Here is a 10,565-nt window from a genome sequence, read left to right as displayed (position 1 = left end):
TGGGGAATTTGTCATGAACTATAAACCTCAGCTTCTTCGTCTGTAAAATGGGTTTGATAATCCCTGTTCTATAGAATGGCTGGAATGTATGTAGTGTGAGCAAAACACCTGGCACACAGCTTGGCGGACCTTGGAATTTTAATAAATGGCAGTTGTCATCAATATGATTATAACCCCAAAGTCTACTACTGTCTTTTGAGAAAAATTCAGCTCTTGTTTTCATTATCCAAAACGTCTCATAGAACATCTAGCTGAATATGTCAAGGAATATGAACTGAACCAAAAGTTTGGCTTCATAAATATACCTCAGGGCATTTTCTTTCTAAAAGGATATAGTGTATCATTCAAGAAAGAAGAGGCTTCCACAACTGAATGCAACTCAAAGATTGTAGATTTTAAGTTAAGGACCAACTCCTTTTCACCTTCCCCACTGATCATCCATCCAAACCACTAGTTTTATTTAAGCTCCACGAGAAATCTAGACCTTGCTTAGACCTGTCCACATTACATTCAAAAGAACCCAACTAAAAGTCCTGTCAATGGAATGGGCTTGGGCTCTCCCAGGCCTGGCAAATGAGTGCCAGCCTAGAGGCTTCTGAGCACCACATCAAGGAATTATCACCACATTTCTCAGGAAAACTTGCAGATGATGGGTATCAATCACCTAGTCCTTGCACTGTGTTCAGGCTCACCAGTTACAGAGCCACAGGACACCTTCCATGCCTTCCCCAGGTGGAGACTCCTCTCTGCTTCATCCTCCACCCAGAGGGAACCGCTCAAGTGGTTTTCCTTTCCAGGCTTTTCTCTCACCTTCTGAGAGTCTGGGCCCTGCCACCACCCAGCTTCATAACGATCAGCCCCCACAGAATCACCTACAGTTGCCCAAAGCCCAAAACTGCCTTAGCTCAGGGCCTTTTTAATCAAAGGCTCCATCTGGAGTCTCACCTCCCCACTCCTTTTTAAACTTATTCTTTAGATTGTAGAGAAAATCTGACCACATTCCTGATATGGCTTCTGGACCTACACTCTACCGTTTTAGGGTTAGGGATGAGTCTTGCTTTTAATGGTAACTTCACTACTAACAGTAATTTCTATGAGCAAATGCTGATACAATGTTCATCAAATAAATGAGTCACTGACACTTTTATTTATTACAATTTACTTTCTTCTACTTTCTTACATAAGCCAAGCAAACCAGGTATGTATCTTTAGTTTTCAAGAACAACAGACTAAAGGACCTGAGGAAATGCAAACATTAACAATCCTTTACTTTATTCCACTATTTAACTGCAGAGTTCCTTCACAGTTTCAAGAAAATTCCTACAGCAATACCACATTAACCTGTGACACATCACAAAATGAGGCAGAAGGTTTTCCCAATGTGGTGTGTTTGGGTGTGTTTTTGTTTTTACAAAATATCAAACTGTTACTCTTAAACCAGATAAACAGCAATACATGTGCGACTCATGTTCATAAACTAGGATTCTGAAGCTATTTAAACCTGTTATTAATAGGAAAAGCATTTGAAAAATACCCAAAAGTAAAACAGGTGAACCCCTTAACTACCCATATGGAACAGAAATGCAAATAGCACTGTGTTCTCTCCAGCCTCAACCGGGCCCTCCACCACGTAGAAACTCGACTGCCCCCTTCAAACTCAGAGGGAAGAATCTGCCCTAGACTTCACTCAGAAGAGAAGCTGGGGGACACAACACTGGAGCTTGCACTTTCTGTGGCAGTCGAATCATCTGTGGTGTCAATTATGGCCTGGGCTCTCTCTTCCACATCTTTCAAAGCATCCTTGTAAGAGGATGGAAAGGTAATAGGGACGGTATTGTTTAGCATGGCCAAAAACTCTACTACTTTCCTCTTAATGACTTCTGAATGAGCTCTTAGACCCCACAGGAATTCGTAACGAGGAGGAGAAGAGTTGGGCACCTCCCGGTACTCTAGGTAACGTTCCTGCACCCAAACTTTAGTGAGGAGCTCCCTGGGCTCCCCAAAGGCAAAGTGCTCCCTCCCAGCACGCACCCCTATTCCACTCAGCACATCCCAGATGACCTCCTCAGAGGCATAGGTGCCCTTTATGAAGATGATACTCAGAATAAGAATCAGGAGGCGGTTCTGGGGCATGCCCTGCTCATCACTCAGACTCCCCTCAGAGGTGAGGTCTAATGTGTTTACAAAGACATAGGAGTCATCAGGGTCCACTTCTCTCAGGGAAATGCCAAAAAGAATCTCTATGAACTCACGGGCTTTCCTGAAGATCACAGGAAAGTAGCCCGTGTACCTGCTGATGACATTCGTCAGCATCTCTGCCTTTGTGATACGCTGCTTCACTTGATATTTGAGGAGAAGAAACCGCGCCAACTCGTCCACCTTTTCATCCAGTGTATAAGTGAACAAGGGCTCGCTCTCTATCAAGGACTCGCTGTCTGTCAAGGAATCACTCTCTAGCAAGGTGTCTGAGGAACTTGTATATTCATCTACTGGGCTGCTGGACTCTTCACTGAATGGGCTCAATGAAGTGGAGGAGGAGAAGGAGCTCACAGGACTCTGGAGAGAACTCTGAGGACTCTCAGGGGAACTCTTGGAAAGACTCGATGAAGTGGAGGAGGGGAAGCAGCTCACAGGAGAACTCTGGGAAAGACTCGATGAAGTGGAGAAGGGGAAGCAGCTCACAGGAGAACTCTGGGAAAGACTCGATGAAGTGGAGGAGGGGAAGCAGCTCACAGGAGAACTCTGGGAAAGACTCGAAGTGGAGGAGGGGAAGCAGCTCACAAGAAAACTCATGGAAAGACTCGATGAAGTGGAGGAGGGGAAGGAGCTCACAGGAGAACTCTTGGAAAGACTCGATGAAGTGGAGGAGGGGAAGGAGCTCACAGGAGAACTCTGGGAAAGACTCGATGAAGTGGAGGAGGGGAAGGAGCTCACAGGACTCTGGAGAGGAGACTGGGCAGGCCCCTCAGGAGGACTCTGAGGACTCTCATGGGAACTTTGGAGAAGACTCGCTAAAGTGTAGGAGAAGAAGGAGCTGACAGGTCTCTGGAGAGGAGACTGAGCAGGCCCCTCAGGAGGACTCTGAGGACTCTCAGGGAAACTCTGGGGAAGACTCAAAGAAGTGGAGGAGGAGCAGATACTCACAGGACTCTGGAGAGAAGACTGGAAGTCCTCCCCCTGAGGAGGAAACTGAGGAAAGTGGAGAGGAGACATGGAGTCCTCCCACTCAGGAGGACTCTGAGGAATCTGGAGAGCAGACTGGGGATCCGCCCCATCAGGAGGACACGGATGAATCTGGAGAGGAGAGAGGGAGTCCTCCCACTCAGGAGGACTCTGAGGAAAATGGAGAGAAGACAGGGAGTCCTCTCCCTCAAGAGGACTCTGAGGAATTTGGAGAGGAGACAGGGAATCCTCCCCCTCAGGAGCACTCTCAGGACTCTGGAGAGGAGATTGGGAGTGCATCCCCTCAGGAGGGCTCTGAGGACTATGGAGAGGAGACTGGACAGGCCCCTCAGGAGGACTCTGAGAACTCTCAGGGAAACTCTGGGGAAGACTGGATGGAGTGGAGGAGGAGCAGATGCTCACAGGGCTCTGGAGAGAAGACTGGAATTCCTCCCCCTGAAGAGGACTCTGAGGAAAGTAGAGAGGAGACATGGAGTCCTCCCCCTGAGGAGGGCTCTGAGGAAAGTAGTGAGGAGACAGGGAGTCCTCCCCCTGAGGAGGGCTCTGAGGAAAGTAGTGAGGAGACAGGGAGTCCTCCCCCTGAGGGCTCTGAGGAAAGTAGTGAGGAGACAGGGAGTCCTCCCCCTGAGGAGGGCTCTGAGGAAAGTAGTGAGGAGACAGGGAGTCCTCCCCCTGAGGAGGGCTCTGAGGAAAGTAGTGAGGAGACAGGGAGTCCTCCCCCTGAGGGCTCTGAGGAAAGTAGTGAGGAGACAGGGAGTCCTCCCCCTGAGGAGGGCTCTGAGGAAAGTAGTGAGGAGACAGGGAGTCCTCCCCCTGAGGAGGGCTCTGAGGAAAGTAGTGAGGAGACAGGGAGTCCTCCCCCTGTGGGCTCTGAGGAAAGTAGTGAGGAGACAGGGAGTCTGCCCCCTGAGGAGGGCTCTGAGGAAAGTAGTGAGGAGACAGGGAGTCTGCCCCCTGAGGAGGGCTCTGAGGAAAGTAGTGAGGAGACAGGGAGTCTGCCCCCTGAGGAGGGCTCTGAGGAAAGTAGTGAGGAGACAGGGAGTCCTCCCCCTGTGGGCGCTGAGGAAAGTAGTGAGGAGACAGGGAGTCTGCCCCCTGAGGAGGGCTCTGAGGAAAGTAGTGAGGAGACAGGGAGTCCTCCCACTCAGGAAGACTTGGAACAATCTGGAGAGGAGAATGGGTGTTCTCCCTTTCAGAAGGACTCTGAGGAATCTGGAGAGGAGACTGGGGAAAACCCTCAAAAGTACTTTGAGTACACTCAGGGGAACTCTGGAAAAGACTCAATAAAGTGGAGGAGGAGGAGGAGGGGCTCACAGGAATCTGGAGTGGAGACTGGGGAAAACCCTCAAAAGTACTATGAGTTCTCTCAGAGGAACTCTGGAAAAGACTCAGTAAAGTGGAGGAGGAGGAGGAGCTCACAGGAATCTGGAGAGGAGACTGTGCAAAACCCTCAGAAGTTCTCTGACTTCTCTCAGGGGAACTCTGGAAAATACTCAATAAAGTGGAGGAGAAGGAGCGGCTCACAGGAATCTGGAGAGGAGACTGGGCAAAACCCTCAAAAGTACTCTGAGTTCTCTCAGGGGAACTCTGGAAAAGACTCATTAAAGTGGAGGAGAAGGAGGGGCTCACAGGAATCTGGAGTGGAGACTGGGGAAAACCCTCAAAAGTACTCTGAGTTCTCTCAGGGGAACTCTGGAAAAGACTCAATAAAGTGGAGGAGGAGGAGGGGCTCACAGGAATCTGGAGAGGAGACTGGGGAAAACCCTCAAAAGTACTCTGAGTTCTCTCAGGGGAACTCTGGAAAATACTCAATAAAGTGGAGGAGAAGGAGGGGCTCACAGGAATCTGGAGAGGAGACTGGGGAAAACCCTCAAAAGTACTCTGAGTTCTCTCAGGGGAACTCTGGAAAATACTCAATAAAGTGGAGGAGAAGGAGGGGCTCACAGGAATCTGGAGAGAAGACTGGGCAAAACCCTCAAAAGTACTCTGAGTTCTCTCAGAGGAACTCTGGAAAAGACTCAATAAAGTGGAGGAGAAGGAGGGGCTCACAGGAATCTGGAGAGGAGACTGGGCAAAACCCTCAAAAGTACTCTGAGTTCTCTCAGGGGAACTCTGGAAAATACTCAATAAAGTGGAGGAGAAGGAGCGGCTCACAGGAATCTGGAGAGGAGACTGGGCAAAACCCTCAAAAGTACTCTGAGTTCTCTCAGGGGAACTCTGGAAAATACTCAATAAAGTGGAGGAGAAGGAGCGGCTCACAGGAATCTGGAGTGGAGACTGGGGAAAACCCTCAAAAGTACTCTGAGTTCTCTCAGGGGAACTCTGGAAAAGACTCAATAAAGTGGAGGAGAAGGAGGGGCTCACAGGAATCTGGAGAGGAGACTGGGCAAAACCCTCAAAGGTACTCTGAGTTCTCTCAGGGGAACTCTGGAAAATACTCACTAAAGTGGAGGAGAAGGAGGGGCTCACAGGAATCTGGAGTGGAGACTGGGGAAAACCCTCAAAAGTACTCTGAGTTCTCTCAGGGGAACTCTGGAAAAGACTCAGTAAAGTGGAGGACAAGGAGGAGCTCACAGGAATCTGGAGAGGAGACTGTGCAAAACCCTCAGAAGTTCTCTGACTTCTCTCAGGGGAACTCTGGAAAATACTCAATAAAGTGGAGGAGAAGGAGCGGCTCACAGGAATCTGGAGTGGAGACTGGGGAAAACCCTCAAAAGGACTTTGAGTACTCTCAGGGGAACTCTGGAAAATACTCACTAAAGTGGAGGAGAAGGAGGCGCTCACAGGAATCTGGAGAGCAGACTGGGGAAAACCCTCAAAAGGACTTTGAGTACTCTCAGGGGAACTCTGGAAAATACTCAATAAAGCAGAGGAGAAGAAGGAACTCGCAGGATTCTGCAGAGGAGACTGGACATCCTCACCCTCAGGAGGGCTCTGAGAAATCTCTAAAGGAGACAGGGAGTCCTTCCCCTCAGGAGAACTCTGAGAATTCTGGAGAGGAGACTGGGAGTCCTTCCCCTCAGGAGGTCTCTGGAGAGGATCCGAGGAGTCCTCCCCCTCAGAACGACTCTGAGGACTCTGGAGAGGATACAGGGTGCCGTCGCTCTCAGGAGAACTCTGGGGAATCTGGAGAGGAGATTGGGAATCCTTCCCCTCAGGAGGTCTCTGGAGAGGATCCGAGGAGTCCTCCCCCTCAGAACGACTCTGAGGACTCTGGAGAGGATACAGGGTGCCGTCGCTCTCAGGAGAACTCTGGGGAATCTGGAGAGGAGATTGGGAATCCTTCCCCTCAGGAGGTCTCTGGAGAGGATCCGAGGAGTCCTCCCCCTCAGAACGACTCTGAGGACTCTGGAGAGGATACAGGGTGTCGTCGCTCTCAGGAGAACTCTGGGGAATCTGGAGAGGAGATTGGGAATCCTTCCCCTCAGGAAGTCTCTGGAGAGGATCCGAGGAGTCCTCCCCCTCAGAACGACTCTGAGAACTCTGGAGAGGATACATGGTGTCGTCGCTTTCAGGAGAACTCTGGGGAATCTGGAGAGGAGACTGGGAGTCCTCCCCCTCAGGACAACTCTGAGGACTCTCAGAGGAACTCTGGAGAAGACTCGGCATCCCAGCAGTAGGCATATCCTTGTCCCCTGGAGAACGCAGAAGCAGAGAGGAGGATGAGGATGAGAAAGAAGAACAGGAGGAGGACGAGGGGAATAAAAAGTGGAAAGAGGAAGAGAAAATGGAGGAAGCTTCCTCCTCTTCCTCATCTGGGGGATCCTCTGCATCTACCAACTCCAGTATGAAAATTGCCTTCTGGAAGCCTTGCTCAAAGCTGGGGCGTGGAAGGTTTAGAAAGAGAGGCATGATGAATATTGTTCAGGAGCAGCAGGTAAACGTGTGAACACGAATAGGTATGATGGGATCCCACAGGACTGAGGGAGAGAGGAACAGTGCCAGTGGCCTCAGCTGAGAAACTCACCCATGATGGCTCTGACGAAGGCCGGCTTACAGCTCTTCTTCTCTTAAGGTGGTGCTCTAGGGCCTCACAGGTCGCCTGTCTTCCTAGGGGGTTTGTCTCCTGGGAACCTGTAGAAGGACATGAGAAAGCACCTCGGGGCACAGCTGGCAGGCAGAGCCTGAGGCACCAGGAATGACAGTGGGTGGCTACAGGCCAGGTGCTGCCAGCTCTGCCCTGTTTCTGGGGGTAGGGCCCTTGGTACACAGGTCGTGCACTCACCTTGACTCCTGGCACTGCCTGGGCCTCCTCTGCTGTGGTGCTTTTAGGATGTATGTGTCCCTCACACCCAGGTCTTCAACTCCTGCTTCCTGGAGCACCTGCAAGAGGAAGGGAGGGAGCCCCTCCAGCTAAGACGGCAGCTGGGGCTGGCCAGACTCCCAGAGTCCCACAATTCTGAGGTTCGTGACCCCCTCAGAATTCAATTAGCATTGTCACATTTTCTCAGACAGGGCCAGGCCCCCACCACTCTGCTGGCCTGAGGAAAAACCTCAGGCAAACTCCACATCACTGAGAGCAGTGGGAGGTAGTGAGGTGGCAGCCACCTCCCAGCACTCTACCACGGGGGTGGTCCCTGTGGCCTCACGTCTGTTCTGACGCACATGTGACCCCTCAGTCCTCACTCTTGTTCCCAGCAGGGCCTGGGAATCTTCCCTCTGCCAACTGGAGGCAGCTCCCCATGCTGACTTGCCATGGGACCCCCAGAACAAGGCCTCCCCCTCCCCCTCCCCTACACCCCTCACCCAGCAATGAGAGGGCGGCCGCTCAGCCTCAGTGCCTGGGGAGCTCTATGGGGGCTGATTTGAGGAGCAGGATGGGAATCTCTGGGAATCTGTCCTCTGAGGTGGGGGTTCCCCCGGTCCTCCTCAATGCCTTCCTATTTATTCCCTAGAGGGCCGGCATTTCCTCCCTTCTTCTGCCGTGAGGACGCGTCCCTCAGCCCTCGGCTACCATCTTCGTTTCCGCCACCTACAAGTGCCACTGCAGGGATAGGGCAGGCCAGGGCTGCTTCTCTCTGTGGTGGGGTTGTCCCTCACTTCTCCCTCGGGGCCCACACCTTGAAGACTGGATAGGTCTAAGTCTCTTCCCTCCGCTGACCCGAGACGATCCTCGTCACAAAATGCCTCAGGTCCTTCAGACTCCCAAGATGGCCGCCGGGAAAGCACATCCGGCAAAGCACATCCGGCAAAGCACATCCGGCAAAGCACATCCGGCAAAGCACATCCGGGAACTCTGTCAGGGTTGATCAGGGCTGACAGCCCGGATAGCGTGGGGCGGGGCCTCCTCTCAGAGGAGGAAGGCGCCCCCCCTCCCCCGCCCGCTTGTCAGCCTTCTTTCCATCCCTTCCTTCCCACCTCCAGGATGTGCTCCAAACCTTTCTGCTCACTCCCTAAGCTCTGCTGACCTCTTCCCTCCCACCTCCCCAGTCCTTGACACTCACACCCCACCTTTTTCCAGGGCTGACAGCAGGGAGTGGCAGGGTGCAGCCTGTGCCTCCCCCCGTGTTCGGAGGTCACTGTCCTTCGACAGAGCTCTCTTCTTGTTGAGTGGCCAGCCCTGGGGCTACTCCCTCTGTTTAACTGAAGCTGCCCTCCTCAGAGAAAATCTCCCCTCTGGCTGACTCCCAAAATGGAAGTCAGAAATTTGTAAATCTGGGGACCCTGATGGGCTCCTCCATGGCTGGCAGCAGGCACAGGGACAGGACAGGCAGCACTACCAGTCATGGGTGTTCCCTTCCTGCCTTCCTGAGAGGCTGTTCCTGGACTCCTGAAATTGCCTGGGCTCCCTGCCTCTGTGCATCTGAGTCTTTCACCTCCGAATAAGCCCCTCCCATCCTTGAGACCTGCAAGGTGCAAGAGAGGTAGAATCACATCCATCCACAGTGGGGTATGGCCTCCCAGACTCCAGGTAGGGCTCCACTGCCCTCCGTCTGAAATGGCATGGGAGGGACCCTCAGTCTTCCTCAACCTATTATTCCTGATACGGCCTCCACTCCCTCCCTCTTCTCTCCAGGGACTGTTTTTGAGATCAAGGTTCCCATTTCCATGAACCCCCCAAGAAGGACTGGAGCACGCTAGCGTCTCTCCCTAATGGCCCTGCCCAAGGCCTCCTAGCAGTGAAAACGGGCTGGTTTTTGGGGATCCTCCTGTGTCCGTGGTGGGGTAGCTCACCAGTCCGTCCTCTGTATCAGCCTGGGGATGCCTAGAAGGCCCCCCTCCTGATCTTCCGCTCTCATGATCTGAAGTGAGACTCACCTAAGCACAGCCTTCTCCTCTTTCTACACGCTAAGACGTCAGGGGACAGCACTGTGGGTCAACATGCCCCTGGGCCTCCCAGGGATGACAACAGGCGGGGAGCTGGTTTCTGTGGATCCTCTTCTTTGTGGGCAGGAGGTTTCTGCAGTTTTCCCTCAGAGGCCTCATCTGACTACTGGCTGGTCCTGGGTCTTCCTATCCTTCCCAAGATGACAGTATGACACAGGGAAAAAAGTAATGTGACTTTACCCTGAAGAAAACTGACAAACACTAGGTCACCATGGTGATCAAAGTAACATCATCAGTGACAAATTGTGTTGGTATTATGTGCCGTCGGTATGATATGATAAGAATGGCACTTCACTTCTCTGTTCATCTTCCGAGAAAACGTAACCTACATCAAATCATAAAAAATAATCACTTAATTCCCAATCAAAGGCTATTTTACAAAATACCTGACCATACACCTCCAAACTGTCAATGTTTTCAAAATCAAGAGACGTCTCAGTGAACTGGCACAGCCAAAGGGCATTTAAAGAGACATGATGAACAAGTGTAATGGAGTATCCTCAGGGTATCTTGGGACAGAAAATAGACTTTCGTGACAAGGAAATAAATGTGAATAAGGTATGTTTATTAATAAACAAAGGATGTTTGCGTAGGAATAGTACCAGCTCTTCTTTAATAACCACATTTTAACTTCCTTGCCTCTGAGATAATCCCGTCTCCAAATAATGCCACATGTTAATTTCAACATAAGACTTCAGTGGGGATGCAATTGAATCTATAATAGTGGAAAGGGAAGTGGCAGACCTATATGTATATTATTACCCATGTGTAGTTATAAACACATACATAAGCTCATATATGTATAAATTTTACTTTAAAAACCACATCAATCTTCTCAAAATTCTAAATCAGCTTTTAAATTTAAACACCACACGGTTAATTGTGGAAACTTCTGAATAGGGGGCTGAATTTTGGAGGAACTTTCCAAAAGGGAGAATTGTGATTTCTACCTCTTTTTTTAAGTTTTTGCAACAACAATATGTGCAGTATTTATTTGTAAGGAAAGTATTGAAATAAGCCTAAGAAAAGGATGAGGAGCAGTCCAGGAGGCAGAT

The 10,565-nt window shown here is 50.9% G+C and overlaps 1 protein-coding gene across 1 annotated transcript; it reads right to left on the bottom strand.

Annotated features, from left to right (window-relative positions):
- Nucleotides 1-1,147: 1,147 nt before the first annotated feature.
- On the bottom strand, nucleotides 1,148-8,346 carry MAGEC1 (MAGE family member C1). The gene is made up of 4 exons (XM_024353190.2): nucleotides 8,244-8,346; nucleotides 7,409-7,506; nucleotides 7,151-7,257; nucleotides 1,148-6,818 (listed from the first exon to the last, which is right to left on the bottom strand). The coding sequence occupies exons 3-4, from the start codon at nucleotides 7,152-7,154 to the stop codon at nucleotides 1,684-1,686; spliced, it is 5,139 nt and encodes a 1,712-aa protein (XP_024208958.1). The 5' UTR covers nucleotides 7,155-7,257; nucleotides 7,409-7,506; nucleotides 8,244-8,346; the 3' UTR covers nucleotides 1,148-1,683.
- Nucleotides 8,347-10,565: the final 2,219 nt, after the last annotated feature.

This window comes from Pan troglodytes, chromosome X, assembly GCF_028858775.2.
Source record: "Pan troglodytes isolate AG18354 chromosome X, NHGRI_mPanTro3-v2.0_pri, whole genome shotgun sequence".
Classification (NCBI taxonomy): Eukaryota; Metazoa; Chordata; class Mammalia; order Primates; family Hominidae; genus Pan; species Pan troglodytes.
This window is presented reverse-complemented; position numbering and strand designations above follow the sequence as displayed.